General features: G+C 44.1%; 3 protein-coding genes across 4 annotated transcripts in view; 2 read left to right on the forward strand and 1 right to left on the reverse strand.

The window, feature by feature from the left end:
- Positions 1-756: 756 nt before the first annotated feature.
- On the reverse strand, positions 757-7,433 carry mmp23ba (matrix metallopeptidase 23ba). Its single transcript, XM_056593526.1, has 8 exons — positions 7,011-7,433; positions 5,461-5,597; positions 4,916-5,055; positions 4,059-4,226; positions 3,756-3,920; positions 3,196-3,306; positions 1,644-1,770; positions 757-1,504 (listed from the first exon to the last, which is right to left on the reverse strand). The coding sequence occupies exons 1-8, from the start codon at positions 7,134-7,136 to the stop codon at positions 1,330-1,332; spliced, it is 1,149 nt and encodes a 382-aa protein (XP_056449501.1). The 5' UTR covers positions 7,137-7,433; the 3' UTR covers positions 757-1,329.
- A 591-nt stretch (positions 7,434-8,024) lies between these two features.
- Positions 8,025-10,736, forward strand: ubiad1 (UbiA prenyltransferase domain containing 1). The gene is made up of 3 exons (XM_056593528.1): positions 8,025-8,242; positions 8,673-9,294; positions 9,426-10,736. Exons 2-3 carry the CDS (start codon positions 8,730-8,732, stop codon positions 9,911-9,913), a joined length of 1,053 nt encoding a protein of 350 aa, XP_056449503.1. The 5' UTR covers positions 8,025-8,242; positions 8,673-8,729; the 3' UTR covers positions 9,914-10,736.
- An 852-nt stretch (positions 10,737-11,588) lies between these two features.
- The window catches only part of mib2 (MIB E3 ubiquitin protein ligase 2), a 29,582-nt gene continuing 25,616 nt past the window's right edge, over positions 11,589-15,554 (forward strand). The window contains exon 1 of one of the 2 annotated variants that reach the window (XM_056593520.1): positions 11,589-11,684. Coding sequence is in view for 1 of the 2 variants with exons in the window: in XM_056593519.1 (XP_056449494.1) it covers positions 14,606-14,672 (67 nt within the window). In the remaining variant the exon portion in view is untranslated. Of the gene's footprint in view, positions 11,685-13,747; positions 14,673-15,554 lie in introns of those variants that run through there. The other variant, XM_056593519.1, reaches the window with a different exon arrangement.

The following is a 15,554-nucleotide window of genomic DNA, read 5'->3' on the forward strand; positions in this document are numbered from 1 at the left end:
GAGACTTTATTTGGTCTGCCATTATTTTTTTATGAATCTTTGCTTTGCAAACAGACAGCTGTTGCCAGAGAAGGAAAAAAAAAAACACTAAAATCAGGGTAAAAAGAAAACTCCTGCCTTGAACCCAGCTGGGTGGTAGACTTCCAGGGGTGATGTCATTCTAAGCACTACACTTTGTCTCTGCGCTTTGTTCTGTTGTGGGGGAGAGAGAGATTGTCCAGACTTGGCTTTGCCATTGGTTCTCATGCATCACAGCTGTCTATTTATTTACGTTGCCTATTGTTGCGTAGGTGGAAAAAAAATCAGCACAGAGATGATGATGATGATAATAATGGTGATAGTGATATAACTATTTACAAAAAAGGTGCACGTGTCGGCACAATGACGCCCCCACTTGCGTCATTTGGGTTTCTGGCACAAAGAAATAACCCATTTGCATGCATTAGTTCTGATTTGACATCCTTAACCCTATAACGCTCCTTCCAGGGCCCCACTAGTGAGTTATTGCACCTGATGCGTTGAGTGGGCATGGAAAGAGGGTCTGGTGTTCTGGGGCTTGCTGCTGGGTTACGGTGTGGAAGCCAGCCGGGGCCTGGCTCTGTCGGCGGATGGTAGTAATGTGAGAGACTGGCTGAGGCTTTCCATATCGATGGTCCAACGAGCTGCACAGGCGTTTGACTAAACGAAATGTGCATCCAATGTAGATTTATTGTATGTTCATTACCTGGAATATAAATTCTGGGCCGGTTTGAGTGGGAAGTTCATCAGCAAATAACTCAAATGCACAAACCCTTCACAAAGGTTTATTGTTGCATTTTAAGATGCTTTTATAAAAATGGCAGTTAGAATACAACTTATTGTCCTGGGATGGAAATGTGTTTTTGGCATCACCTCGGAGACAATACAACAGTACATTACATACAGACGCGTATCACATGAAACAAATACATACAATTTTTTTTTTGTTGATTGCAGCAGTTCATCAGGTCTTATTTAATAATATAGGGATTGCATTTGGTACCAATGACCTTCAGTAAACATCATGTTTGGCCATCCCTACTGAAGGGCAGAACTTTAAACCTGTAGCTGATGTCCGTCACTATATCCCTAGCTTGTTGTGTACTGCAGTGTTTTATAGAGCACTGGGTTCCTTTGACTCACTGCCCACCAACTGGCAGCCAGGCAGAGAGAGACATGGAATGTAAAGAAACAAATTAAAGAACATAACAGAAATATGTGCCCCGGTGAATGAAAAAGTCCTTCGAACTCAAGCCGCTGTGTGCATTTGCGTGTGCGCCTCTCGGGCAGAGCGCGTGGGCGTGTCCCCCATCAGAAGCGCACACGCACCCTCCAGGAGTAGGTGGTGAGAGTCTTGTTCTTTTTCCTGACCACGCAGGTGTATGTGCCCTCGTTGATGGCGTTGGCCGTGATGCTGATGTTGTCGTCCTTCAGCGAGATGTAGCCCAGGCGGGAGTACTCCAGAAGCTCCCCGTCTTTGTACCAGCTAAGCGGTGACAGCACAACAGAAACGCTAGCATGAAAAATGCCATATCTAACCGATTCAATGGACATTGGACATGGATAGTTTTGGTACAAGGCTGCACTGATGGAAGGATGAAGAAACGAAAAAGCTCAACACTCACGACACTTTGCCTTTCTTTGAGGCGATTTTCTTCCCACATCGAAAGGTCAGATTCCTGCCCTCAGCCACCAGCTTGGTTTTGGTCCGTGGAGGTGTAGGCGTGGCAGCCACGGTGGGGAAAGGGAATTCTGGGGAGGAAAAAGGGGTAGGAGGGGTAAAGGTCTTTCTCCAGCGTGGGACATCTTACTGCAGGCCTCTGAGCTTCAACAGAACCATTCATAAATGAAAGAAAAGCCTTCAGTGCAGAGTTACAGACAATATCTATAATATATCGACATTGAAACAGGTGTTTCATGATGGTACATGGTGTAATTTTATGATCTACATACAGTACAACAGATTTATACTTACGGATCAACAAGCTTCTGAATTGGAGCAGTAGGATATTTTTGGTGGCGTTGTCTAACTAATATGCAAGACTATAGAAATCAAACGAGTTAACATACCATTACAGAATCAACAGAATAATAAGCCGTTTAAACATCGGAAAAGACGGGTAAAATGGGGACACAGTAAACGATACTGTATACTGTAAACTCAGACTCAGCCTTTCTTGCCACGAAGTCTAGAATTGGATAATTGCCACTAGGTCATTGTCTAGAGATCTTGCGGTAAATTAAAAGTCTGAGAATGTTAATAAGTCTGGAGCAAAGAGACAAGTCCCTGGTCTGCGCAATGCAAAAATGAAAACCACTGGCCACTGTCTTTATGAGGAGCCCGACGTCCCAGGGCTCCTCACGCAGACGGCCACAGCGATTTCCTTTCGCCACGGTTGGCACAACACATGCAGGCTGACGGTCACATCGATAAGACACCTTGTTATGATCAGCCCAAAGCCTCCTTAAAAAAAGAAAAAAAGCTGCTCCGGATAATTCGGCAAAAGATTGAATTGACCTTGTGCGTCTCAAACCCTCAAGCCACAGTCTGAAATTCCAGCGGTTTGGAGTCACTCAGGAATTTTCCACAGCCTTACGTCTCCCAATCAACAATGGGGAACAGATTACTCTGAGCCAGGGATTGTATCCTCTTGCCTGTCTCCAAACTGTCCCTTGTTAGAGAAATGAGGAATAGACCACAACACTGCACTGCCATTGGGAGGAGGACTTTTCTGCAACGTGTGCAAGATCGTGCACTATGTGAATACAGAATAAACCTAGAAGACTTCACAAGCCAGACAAGCTAACTCATCCAGGTGTCTCCTGCCACAGATTACATTAATTATGTCGATGTCCTAATCCAATTGGCTTTACTCTCGATATGAGTGTATATAATACAACATGAGTTATTCCTATTGCATATTTTCTAACAGTTAGCGGCTAATCTCTCTTAAAAGCCCTGGCTGTGCCTTCCCCAGCCCCCCCCCACACACACACTCCTCCCACCCTTCTCCAGAGCTGAATGGAGGGGTCTCCAACTGGCTCCAACTGCTCCATTGGCAGACAGCGGTTCAGTGGCTCTGAAGGGGGGAGAGAGAGAGAGAGAGAGAGAGAGAGAGAGAGAGAGAGAGAGAGAGAGCTCTCCCTCCTCTGGGCCCACTCTGCGCTCTATCTTACCGTAACAGAAATCACAGCTGGAGGGGCAGTGCTTCTTCATGAGTCTGCGCTTGCTGTCGCAATAGCCTTTCCGGGCCCAGGCCGGACAGATAAATAGGCGGTCCAAGCATCCTGGGGTGGGGGGAGAGGAGGGGGGAGGGGGGGTTGTTTAGATGAAAAAGGGGAAACATCGCGAGAGTTAAGCATCGGTAACTTGAATCTGCAGCTAAAGAATTTGGCACGGCGATGTGCATTTGCCTCCAGCGGGAACATGGACTCAGTGAAGTACACTGTGATGATGACTCACAAGTACAGTTTACACACAGTGTTTATTAAGGCCACGTTGGCGTTCAGAGTCGGCTTCTGAATAGTGCTCCCATCTGGTCCTAGTCCCAGCTAGACACATTTGATTGGTGTACTTTAATGACTAGACCTCAGATACACATGCAGTCTCAAGCTCTTTCAAATGTTTTTAATAACCATATTTCATCTCTTGCAAAATGGACATTGCGAAAGAATAGATCCTTCCAAACACACTCCCAAAAGGGGAGCATGCATGCGTTTGCGTTGGCAAGACGTACCGTATAGCCGGTGCAAACCCCACACCTCGTCCTGGGTGATCAGCTTGCGCCCTGTCAGGGTTGCGTTCAGGTGCATGATGGCATTGGGGTTCAAGGAGTGCATGAGTCCCAGGGCATGGCCGATCTCATGCACGGCCACGTGGACCAGGTCTGTCAGCCATACGCCTGTGCAAACAGTGGTGTTCATTCAGTTTATCAACGTTACATCCATCATGAGCTCTGGTGCATCCCTGATTATCAGCCTGTGAAATACCGACCGTGTTCTGTTTGATCGGCAGCAGATAAACACGAGTCGGGGGTTACCTTTTTTCCAGCTGTAACGCATGTTTCCCAGAATCCAGTACTCGTCGTCGTCGAAGTGGATCTCCCCGGTGGGGGGGAAGAAGGCATGGGCCAGCTCTCCGGTGATGCCGTCGAAGCAGTGGTGCAGGTAGGACTGCAGGCAGTCAGTGTGGTTGACTGGGTAGAACCCTGCAAACGCAGTAATGAGGATGGAGAGGATACAGCGCAACAGAATAGAACCCTGGTTAGAACCCCGCAAACGCAGTGAGAAGAGAGAAAGCATAGCTCAACAGAATAGAGCACTGCTCATGGTATAATCAAGTTTGGGTGAGTGAAATCGTACCCATTTTTCTAAGGTCACACGGACACATTACTGGTAGTGATGATGTTGGAAGCAGAGTGACATAAAGCCCAAGAAATTGAGCCATGGTTTTGCCCACATTTTGAACTGTATAAGGGTTCTTTCTTTAACAATATGTGAAAGTAATCACATATATGATGTATTGATCATGGCCGTAGAAGACTAAAATGAAATATGATGTTTTGTCTAGCCTTTGCAAGATCACGACCACACTTGATACAAATGTTATAATGGATTATAAATGATTGTTATTATATTGGCGGCAATAGTTGGTCTACTAGTCTTACATGCACACATAGACCACAGAATCCTCATTTCTGAATGTATCAAATGTCCAAATGAAGAACTTTGCAGGAGTCATTATAATCCCATTACGTTTCTGTGCTACCAAGGTGAGCCAGCCATGGTGAGCCAGCCACGGTGAGCCAGCCACGGTGAGCCAGCCACGGTGAGCCAGCCACGGTGAGCCAGCCACGGTGAGCCAGCTGTGGTGCCTGGGAGGGATATGCAGGCCTACCTATTTTGATGTCAGCGTCTTGGTCAGCCGGCACCTCTCTGAAGCTGAAGGGGGACACGTCGCTCCACAGGCCAAACGCCTTGTAGAAGCCACGCCGCGTTTCACTGGCATTTATCAAATTGGTCGGAAATGACAGTAATCTGGGCGAAAAACAATATCTGAATGTAGTTATCTAAAATCACACATTCATCCTGAACAGCAACCGAATATTTATCTTGACTGTGTTTGCTTCATTACAAGTACGCTTCGGGATTCACACCATTTCCAGAAAATGTATGAAGTGTAATCACCATATAACAGACAAATAATCATATAATCTACTCCTCAATTATGCCTTTATATGCTTTATGATTTATCATTACGTAACAACACATGACAAGCCGCCATGTATACCCAGCTACCAAAAGCAAAGTGATCACAAAACCAACAGTCCTGTGGTCGATCTAAGAGACTCCTCTGCAAACTTTACCAAGGTTTTACCCCAGGTGTTTATCGTCTGCATCTCCCCTGGGATGAGCACAGGTGAAAGATCATCTGAGACATACTTGTACGTGAGCTTGAACTGGTCCCACTTGAGTTGCTCCGGGGTGAGGGTGTAGCGCTTGCTCCGGGACAAGTGGAGCACGTGTGAGCGGGCCTCTTTGCGTATCCCGATGAGCAGCACACTGGCGTGAGCTTCTTCCTTGGACAAAGAGAGACGCTTGTTTAACCACCTTTATGCTGGCCGGGGGTGGACTTTGATGGATGGAGGGTGAACTGCCGGCGGTCTAACTCATTGCACAACTTACATTCGAGGTCAAACAAAGGAATCTGGAGGCAGTGCACGCAAGAACGCATAAAAACAACTTTAGTCCTATGTGACAGGAGGATTCCGTTGGATGTTAATCTAAAGCATTACTCGACTTGAGGATAATGTCGGTTGTGCATGAGTTCTTCTTACTGTGGGCATATAATACACTCATTATGAGTTATTTCAGAGCCTGTGGGCGTATAGTGCTCTCATTTTCAGTTATTTCAAAACCTGGTCGTCTGTATATCATCCTACTTTAAGCACTTTCAAGCGACGGCTTTCCGTCTCGTGGAAAAAAGGAAGCCTAGACAGCAGTAAAAGCACATTCCAAACTTAAGTATGATACTTTTCACAGAAAGGTTATGTCTGATGCCCCTTTGTGAAGCGGCAAATGGGACTCCAAACAAAAACACCTGGGTTCTATTCTGGTCTTCTGGGTTTTAAAGGATAAAGACCACTCCCTGGCAGTCAGGCACCATCCTAAATACACCTGGTCTTTGCAGCTTGCATTGCAATTTGTTCTGGTTTAACTGAGAACAAAGTTCAGAAAGAAATATTGGACTTTGCATTTTTTTCTCTGAACTTAAATCCCATTAAGTTGTTGTTTATTTTACATAGGGGGTTCATTGAGTTTCTAAATGGAAGCGAGCCATGTTTACTTCTGATACTGGCCCAGGCATTGTGCAGTCAGGCTGCGGAAACACTGCCAATGTATACTGATGCTGTTTTTTTTTTCTTCCAGATAAACATAACTTTTTAACATCTGCCTTGGAATTTGGCTTGCATACTTTACTCCAAAGGATGTTGTCACGTGAAAATCCTGTGAATAATACTGCATTATATGCATTGACTTTGTTGGGGGATAATGGGGCTTCATTGACAAGCGGGAAGGAAACAGTGTGCACTAACATCAGACATTCCCAAGGATCCCAGGGGAGTCTAGTCGGATCCACTCAAGATCTAGGGTAGTCTACAGTAGAAAGTCTGAACTTCTTGAATTTATAGGTTGCTGGTTGTTGGGGCAAAAGGGCTTGAGAGTACATTGATTAAGCCATAATGCCTTTAAAGAAATGGCATAAAGGTCTGAAACACTCAAAAGAATACATACATTCGGGACAGTAATTACACTATACTAATATAGCATATCACACACACACACACACACACACACACACACACACACACACACACACACACACACACACACACACACACACACACACACACACACACACACACACATTTGATTCAGTAACTTTTTTAAAAAATAATTAATCTCATGAAAAGTAAATCGTTATATCATACCTCTAATCTCCAAGAAGGAAATGCGGTGGTTTCTTGCATCCCAGCAAATATAATGCTGAGCAAAGTCACAGCAGTAGCAAATGTCCAGCCGTCTTTCTTTACACTTGTAAGTGTTTGATACACCATCGTGGCGATATCACCACCCAGAATATAAAATCCCTCAAATAATAGGTGAAAGGTAGACCCTCTAGGATGTATATTAACGCTCGTCCATTGATTCCATCCCTTTGTAGCCTCTGCGTGTTGAACGACAAATGCCGAGAAGCAGAGGAGTCCCAGTGCAGACTGGGTTCGGACGGTCGTTGCACGCCTAGGACTGCATCAGTTTGCAGCTCTGTTTAACTTTCGGCTGCTGCTATACTGCTGCTGCTGCTGTTGTGCGTTTCCTTGCAGTGTCTGGAGGTCTCACGTTACTTCAGTCGGGGCATGGTGTGGTCAAAGTCAAAGTAAACTTTTAAGTCAAGGCGGACCAAAACGTCTAGAATAAATCTGCGTTAAGTTCTTGGCAGATTGGTTTATATTTCATGGTTTAAAAAATATATAGACATTTTTCTTTCTTTTTTTTCGTTGACAATTGATTGATTGATATGATCATTTAATGATTATTGAAGAAGATTTATTTTATTTTATTAAATATGATTTTATTTTCTTATGGGCCGAGATCCAGGATTTTCAAAGGCCTACTTGAATATCCATCATGATCAATATATCTGACTATGCATCTATATTATACTTAAAAAATGGGTGTGGATTAAAATACAAATATTTCAGCAGAGAGTTCTACGGGGATGTAATAATGAATAGTGTTGATGCCGACATAAAACCAATCAATGCGTTTTGATAGAGAGTTCTAAAATGATTGAACCGTGAACCTGAAAAAGGAAAGAAAAGTCCGTGTGTTACGTTTGGTACGCGTTTACACCTCACTGGGCTCACTAAAATGACCATATGACAAAAAGCAACGACCATAATCATAATTTAGTAAAGGCGGAACCATTGTTTTCCAGGGGACACGTTCCGCACGAAACATGTTCGAAGTTACCATCGAGGGAGTTGTAGGAAATGGCGTCAGCCTGGTGCAGGCATAACGGTGATCAGGCAGTGAATTACCCTCTAAATTGACACGTAGGAACCCGGTTAAATAACCAGGTCCAAACCTATGTTTTGATGCGGTCACGGAGATATGCTGTTGCATATGAAATAGTGGATCTCGGATCACTAACAAAGACGAGGTATGGTCTAGACAACGGATGTTTCAGCCCAGTGTCCCCCGGCTGAAGGTTCTCTTGCTACTAGCCGCAAATTAGTTAGTGAAGTGCTAATCCTTTAATCTGAGTTGTCAGCTTTGTTGTTTGACCCACATGAGAAAGACTCCTTAAGTGATTTGACTTTAAATTGTGTTCATGTCATGTTTTTTCCCCCCGATCAAGATTATTCTTGCATAATTTTACTACTATGATAGTTCGCTGTGCAGGTAACCAGTCTGCTATTGCTGCATTAGCCACAACATAAGTTGCTATGTAAATAAATAGATGTAGCTGATTTAGCTCTTTGCTATTCCACTCGTTACTAGTCTTGCATTGTAAACGGCTTGCGCACTTGTATCCATGTTCTTGTCTGCTTGTGTTTATTTCAACATTACCTCTTTCTTGCTTGATACAGGAATTGCAGTTGGCATCCCCAACATACGGATACCCTGGACGGACACCCTTTAAAACAATGGCAAAGGATAACAAACCAAGTAGGGTAGATACATTTGTCTTTGCTGGATCAAATGGTCACAATGGTCAACAGTGGCAAGGTGGGTTGAACGACGTGGTGCAAAATCACTACCGTGCCACCCACCAAATGTCAAGGATGGCCCGGGTGACCTCAGACGTTAGGACCAAGTGTGCTGCCTATGTGCTAGCGTTGAGGCCGTGGAGCTTCAGTGCATCTCTCACGCCCGTGGCACTTGGCAGTGCCCTTGCATACAAGCTGGAGGGCTCTGTGGACTTGCTGGTTCTGGTCGTGTGTGCGGTGGCTGTGCTGGTGGTCCATGGGGCGGGGAACCTCGTGAACACCTACTATGACTTCTCAAAAGGGATAGATCACAAGAAGAGCGACGACAGGACCCTTGTGGACGAGATCCTCGCCCCACAAGATGTGGTGATGTTTGGAGCGTTGCTATATTCAGTGGGGTGCTTGTGTGCCACCCTCCTCTTCTTTTTATCCTCCTTAAGACTTGAGCACCTAGCCCTAATTTATTTTGGTGGACTTTCCAGCTCTTTTTTATATACTGGAGGTGGGTACTTGGATGAAGCACAGCATTACATTTTACATCATCAATGTTTGCACCACCAAAAAATACATATTTCCATCATAAAAGAAACAGAAATCCGACATTTTGGTCTTGTGCCTCTTCCTCCCCCTTAGGTATCGGCCTCAAGTATGTTGCCCTGGGCGACGTGGTGATCCTGATCACCTTCGGCCCGCTCGCGGTCATGTTCGCCCACGCGGTGCAGGTGGGCTACCTCTCGGTGCTGCCGCTTGTCTACGCCGTGCCGCTGGCGCTCAACACGGAGGCCATCCTCCACAGCAACAACACCCGAGACATGGACTCTGACAAGCAGGCGGGCATCGTCACGCTGGCCATCCTCCTCGGCCCGACGCTGTCCTACGTGCTGTACAACCTGCTGCTCTTCGTGCCCTACGTGCTCTTCTGCATCCTGGCCACGCACTACAGCATCAGCATGGCCCTGCCCCTGCTCACCCTGCCCATGGCCTTCCCCCTGGAGAAGCAGTTCCGGAGCAGGTGCTACGCCCGGATTCCACAGAAGACTGCCAAGCTCAACCTGCTCATGGGGCTCTTCTATGTGTTCGGGATCATCCTGGCGCCACCGGGCAGTTTGCCGTTATTGTAACTAGGAAGAATTTCTAATTTTTATATAAATGCATTTTTCTTTGGTCATGTTTTGATGCAGAGTAGTTTGTGTTTATTTTGTCGTCTGTTATTCAATTGCTTTTATTTCAGGAGGCTTTAATCAATTGCTTTATTTTATTGTCTAATTTATACACATTTAGTGTAGGTACTCAAAACTACTATCTGTGTTTTTTCTTTTTGCTTTATTTTCAGTATTGAAAAGTGCACAGTTGTATGTGTTGACTTAAATGTATTGGTGCCCTTTTCGTACCAATGACTCTCCATCTAAAGACAGACAAGATTCTGTTAGGTCTTTAAGGCAAAATAAATATATAACAATTTGTATTCCTTACATGGTATGCAATGTTTATTTATTGTGGGAGAGAACTTAAGCAAATGTATTAAATTTATTTTTCTACAAATGCCATGACTCAGCTTCTGTCAAATAAATAATAGCACAGCCAGGATTGCATTCCTTGTCTATTTTCAGTTTGGGGTTGTTCAGGGGAATATGATTGCATTAGTGGGCTTGTAATTCCACTGTGTAGCTGAATACCTTGCATTGAAAGTTTATTAGCGCAAAGTAACCAAGCTTTTAAAATGTCAATTCAGCCCGGGCTGTTGCGTTCAAATATGTATAATGACCAACCTTGAACTTAATGCAAGATATTTGAATGCGTTAGCCAAGGCTAAGTAAAGGACTTTAACGTTATCCTATAAGAGTGCCTTCGATTTTCGTTGTCCATGTAGTAATGGCGAAATCCAATCCTATAGAGCGTCTGTGGGTTTAGACCAGGAATCACCAACCTTTTTGAACCTGAGAGCTACTTCATGGGTACTGAGTCATACGAAGGGCACCCAGTTTGATACACTCATCTGAAATAACGAATTTTCTCAGTTTGCCTTTAGTTATATATTGTTAATATTGATTAATGATACTCATCTATGTGAAGACACTGATCATGTTAATGATTTCTCACAATAATTATCAACAATGACTTAATAAAGGTGGGAAAGAGTTGTTCAAGAACGAGCTGTGCTATTTTCAGAACAGGCCTGTGGGCGCCTCATATGGTCCTTGCGGGCGCCCTGGTGCCCGCAAGCACTGTGTTGGTGACCCCTGGTGTAGACCGTGCACGGGAGAATAACTACAGGATTTTTTTCAAATGTGACATTTTATTTACTCTTAAAATTGTATTTAATGTACATCAAGTATAATGGATTTCCAACAGCTACAGTAAGCCTAATATTGCCACTCTAACAGCAGGGTGCACTATTGGGCAGCAATGAAGCTGAAGAACAACGCATACAGCCTCCCAGTCTTTTCAGTCAACCAAGCCACACACAGGGCTGGGGTAAGTAGACACATCTTTTTTTAGTGAGTTCCACAAGGCAATGCTCCCTTTTCATTAAATTCCAAACTTGGATAAGCTTAAAAACCTTATCAAAAGGGAAACACAACACCCTTCGGACGTCAGACACGCTGCAACAAATGACAGCTCGTGCGCGCGTACCTGATCCTGTGGCCGGCCGCGAGCTCGCGCACCTCGCTCTGTCACCCGCGTTGATGTGAGCCAGGGTTGAGTGACGCAATGCATGGGCGTGTTATTATGGCTGTTGGCTAGCCAGCGTTCTTACACTGCAATACCCCCTTGGTTTACCATAGCATTTATTTATTCCTGAAAAACACCGTCACAGGACTGCCAGCGCTGATGGCAGACGCGGTGATGGAGCGATATTGTGCCTCACATTAAACCGCGTTTCGCGAGACGGTAAGTCATTTATTCATGAAGGATTAATTTTTTTACGAGGCTGTAATTCTTCTAGCAGAAGATGTTTAGGCTAGCAATATTTCTGTATAGCATGTCGCTAACCAGCGGTCAGAACAAGAACATAGACGAGATAGATTTTTTTATTTTATGCAGTCGCACCCTCGGCACCCTGCATCAAGTCAACCATTGCATGTTGCTTTGGAAAATGTGCCAGAGCAATTTGCGTAAATTTCTCTTTCCCTTTATCTCAGAGAGACACATTTAGGGACGTCTGCGCGATAATACATGCATACATCTGCTCGAAACCCAGACGTGTGAGTACATATCCAATCGAACGATGGTTAAGCTTTGATTACGTTCTCATTATTCAATACATTGTCAAAGATGCCACTCGTCTTCAGACATAATCTGTAACGACTAGCGGATAATAGCATGATATTTTTAAGTGTCACGGATGCTTCAATCGTGCTTGGGTTGTGAGTGGCATAGATCGGAGCGCAGAGGCTTCACATGGAAGAGATGTCGAACCTGGGCCATTCTCGGCTTTCTTTGTATGGCAACGCCCCCCCCCCCAACCCCCCTACTCATAAATGTGTTGCACCCCAGCCCCCCGCCTGTTCAAGGTGCGTTCTGGATCTGCAGCTGAGAGTCCCAAAAACATGTACAATTTTGTATTAATCTATATGAGAAACTTCCTCTTTTAACATGGGAAATTGGTGCACTGTCACAGCCTGTGCATTTTGACTGGAACTTACTTCCTCTTTGGATGTAATTTAATTGTAGTATGTCATTCATGTGATGCTTGTATTTAATTGTATTATATGCTACGCTATGCAGTTTTATTTATGCCTTTATTGTATTCTACTTATTTAAGGGATTATGCATATCATTTTTATTGCAATTGTTATCTGCTTCACAGTGGCAGTGATTTTTTAAAAATGTATTTCCTTAAAAATATTGTACAGGTAAGGGGAGGGATCGTGCTAAATTATTTTAACTCTTATAACGACAGGAAATTAGATGATGATAAAGATAATCCTTATTCTGAATTCTGAATACATTCTACATTTGCGTAGATTCTTGATATATTTGAATTATTTAATTTTAATTTTATGTATCAGCAGATGTTTTTCTCCAATGCTGGGATTGTATGCCTATTGAGAGTTATATATGATTGAATGCTCAATGTCTTCCCTATCCAGTCTAAGACTGACAGTCTAAGCTTTATTTACCCAATCCCGGAGCAGATCAGCAGACTTCATTACAAAAGATGCGCTGCGTTTACACTACTCTCTCTTACTTCACTTAATGTGTGTGTGTGTGTGTGTGTGTGTGTGTGTGTGTGTGTGTGTGTGTGTGTGTGTGTGTGTGTGTGTGTGTGTGTGTGTGTGTGTGTGTGTGTGTGTGTGTGTGTGTGTGTGTGAGGAAGGTTGAAAATGCAGTAAGAATATAATGCTTTGCCTGGATACAGTGATCCATAATATTGTTCATGTTTTGCAGCTCGGGCCAGATTGAAAAGCAAATTTTCCTCTAGGCTTTTCTACATGCACTACTGCATACTTCATCACATCCCCCTATTACCCAACCTCCAATGTTTCATCCTAATCACATGCTCTCCATTGAGTCTCCCCCTCCCTACAAATCTACATGCATATTCTGTGCAATAAGTAGACCCTCTGAAAAAGCCTGTTCAAGCCTGGAATGTTGCTGAGTTAGTCCTACTTGCCTTCTGCATGAAAAGTACGCACACCGAATGTGTGTGTGTGTGTGTGTGTGTGTGTGTGTGTGTGTGTGTGTGTGTGTGTGTGTGTGTGTGTGTGTGTGTGTGTGTGTGTGTGTGTGTGTGTGTGTGTGTGTGTGTGTGTGTGTGTGTGTGGCTCTGTTTTTCTGTCTGTGGGGGGGACAGAGTGAGCCTCCCTATCCCCACCGTTCATGGGGTGCCACTCTTAGTCTCTGATTTGCCGGTGCGCTCCGCTGGTCGTGCATGCTGTGTCCGCTACTGTATTTCTTTCCTGTCCCCCTACCTTAAGTGGTTGCTTGTGGTGCTCTTCAGACAGGCAAACCTGTTAAACGGGAGCGGGTTCGTTCATTCAGCCACTTGACAAGATCCATACAGCCTTTTTCATAAACAAACTGGAACATTTTATGTTGGCTCTTCACCATGTCATGCCATTGACAATAGGTGGGAGAGATTGTCGTGCTCCTACATGTTTACAGTGAGACACGTATACATGCTTTAGAAAGGGTTGGAGACAGGACTATGGTGAAACTTGCTGCTCTGTTGTGCAGCCTTATTACCGTTGGGGGTGGGTACTCTGTTTTTTTCTGAAATACAATACCCTGTTCCATAGAGGGGGAAATGTTTGGGAATGTCAAAGTAAATAGAGAGAAAAGCGTCATGCCTTGCAAAATACTTTATTTTTGAAGTGCCTTAATATTGACAGAGAAAGTGATGTTTATCTTTGATTCATGTGGCAGATTTCTCGTTAAAGAAGTCATCGATTGATCTAGTAATTAGCCGATCAATCAATTGATCAAGCCCTTCGTAGCTTGGTAAATAAAGCTTCCCATTCTAGTCTTTTCTACAGGTCAGGGTTAAGCCATTGTCTTCATCCTCAGGCTTTTCAAAGATAAACCCCCATACTCTCGCCAATGGGATTTTGTGTGTGGAATTGAACAATTAACTGTCATTCCCTGATTGCTTACATGAAACGGCCAACTTGGCGGGTTAAAAAAAAAACCGCCAAGTTGCTCTCTCTAAAACAAAGAGCAAAGTGCACGGCCAAAAACAAACAGTTGGGGTCTTCTGGAAAATAGGTGCACTATTTCGCCATTACAGGGTGACCGGGCGGGTATGTGCGTCGCATCATACCTGCCTGCTGCCACATTGCGAGCCTGTTGCTACAGCAGTGGCTGTTCCCATGGTGCTCTTCCATCTGGGAATACCACTTCCAAACATGTTCCGAAGCGGCCTGAGGATTGTGGGTTGTGAGTACCGTTTGCATTTTCAAAACAAAATGAATTCCCAAAAGGGTTTAGTAGTTGTTGAAGTCAGCTCTAGTCGGTGTATAAATACTAGCTTAGAGGAACTGCAAGGATTAGGTTTTCGTTTATTACATCAATAATTTGACTCCATCGGCCCGTTAATGTAATGAAGCTGGACTCTTGAGGTCCTTGACATTGTATGTTGCCATTGTCGTTCAATTGTGTTTGGCTGCCAAGTTTGATAGGGAAGCAGTAACATGTTACATGCAAAACTGTTTCTATAAATCAATCTAGGAACAATAGCTGTTCATGTGCCAAAAAGGCAACACGCTTTATTGCTTCCGCTGTTATTTTGGAGCTAGTTATGTTTGCATTTACACAATACTGTCTCACCCTAACGATGCATGTCCAAATAAAGAGACATGTTTTTTTAATGCATAAAATGAGCTGTGTAATAAGGAAATGGAGGGTTTTTTGTTTTTTTTTGGCCTGTTGCCAACTCTGATGAAACCCCAGTGTTGACCTAAAGCACTGTTTACACAGCATTTATATTGATTTTCCTGAGAACCGCATTGACTACCAGATGTTTCTGCCCTGGGTCAGCTCTGGTCTGGTTACAGCAGGGTCTAACTCGTTTGTGGCATTCACAGGGGCCATGAAACCCTTTCAGTACCCAGGCAGATGATTTGTATTAGATGACACGTATGAGACAGGATTGATCCTTTATGAATTCCTGCAGTGTAAAATAAATGGACACACCCACCCGGACTTGTGATTTGATGTTGAAACGCCGAAAGCCAAAGAGGCTGTTTTAGCTCTGTTTCTAGTACTGCACTTGATTCCACTGCCAACTAAAATGTTATGTTGCAGAGGATTTTGTTTATC

This window comes from Gadus chalcogrammus, chromosome 7 (assembly GCF_026213295.1).
Source record: "Gadus chalcogrammus isolate NIFS_2021 chromosome 7, NIFS_Gcha_1.0, whole genome shotgun sequence".
In the NCBI taxonomy this organism is placed as follows: domain Eukaryota; kingdom Metazoa; phylum Chordata; class Actinopteri; order Gadiformes; family Gadidae; genus Gadus; species Gadus chalcogrammus.

What these genes read in the sequence shown, in the direction of transcription:
- mmp23ba (XM_056593526.1), bottom strand. Translation starts at nt 7,136, where the DNA reads ATGGTGTATCAAACACTTACAAGTGTAAAGAAAGACGGCTGGACATTT. An exon ending in TTCCTTCTTGGAGATTAGAG is followed by an intron (nt 5,598 to 7,010) that starts GTATGATATAAC and finishes TCTTTGTCCAAG; the next exon opens with GAAGAAGCTCACGCCAGTGT. An exon ending in GGGTTTGCACCGGCTATACG is followed by an intron (nt 3,307 to 3,755) that starts GTACGTCTTGCC and finishes CCCCCACCCCAG; the next exon opens with GATGCTTGGACCGCCTATTT.
- ubiad1 (XM_056593528.1), top strand. Translation starts at nt 8,730, where the DNA reads ATGGCAAAGGATAACAAACCAAGTAGGGTAGATACATTTGTCTTTGCT. An exon ending in CTCTTTTTTATATACTGGAG is followed by an intron (nt 9,295 to 9,425) that starts GTGGGTACTTGG and finishes CCTCCCCCTTAG; the next exon opens with GTATCGGCCTCAAGTATGTT.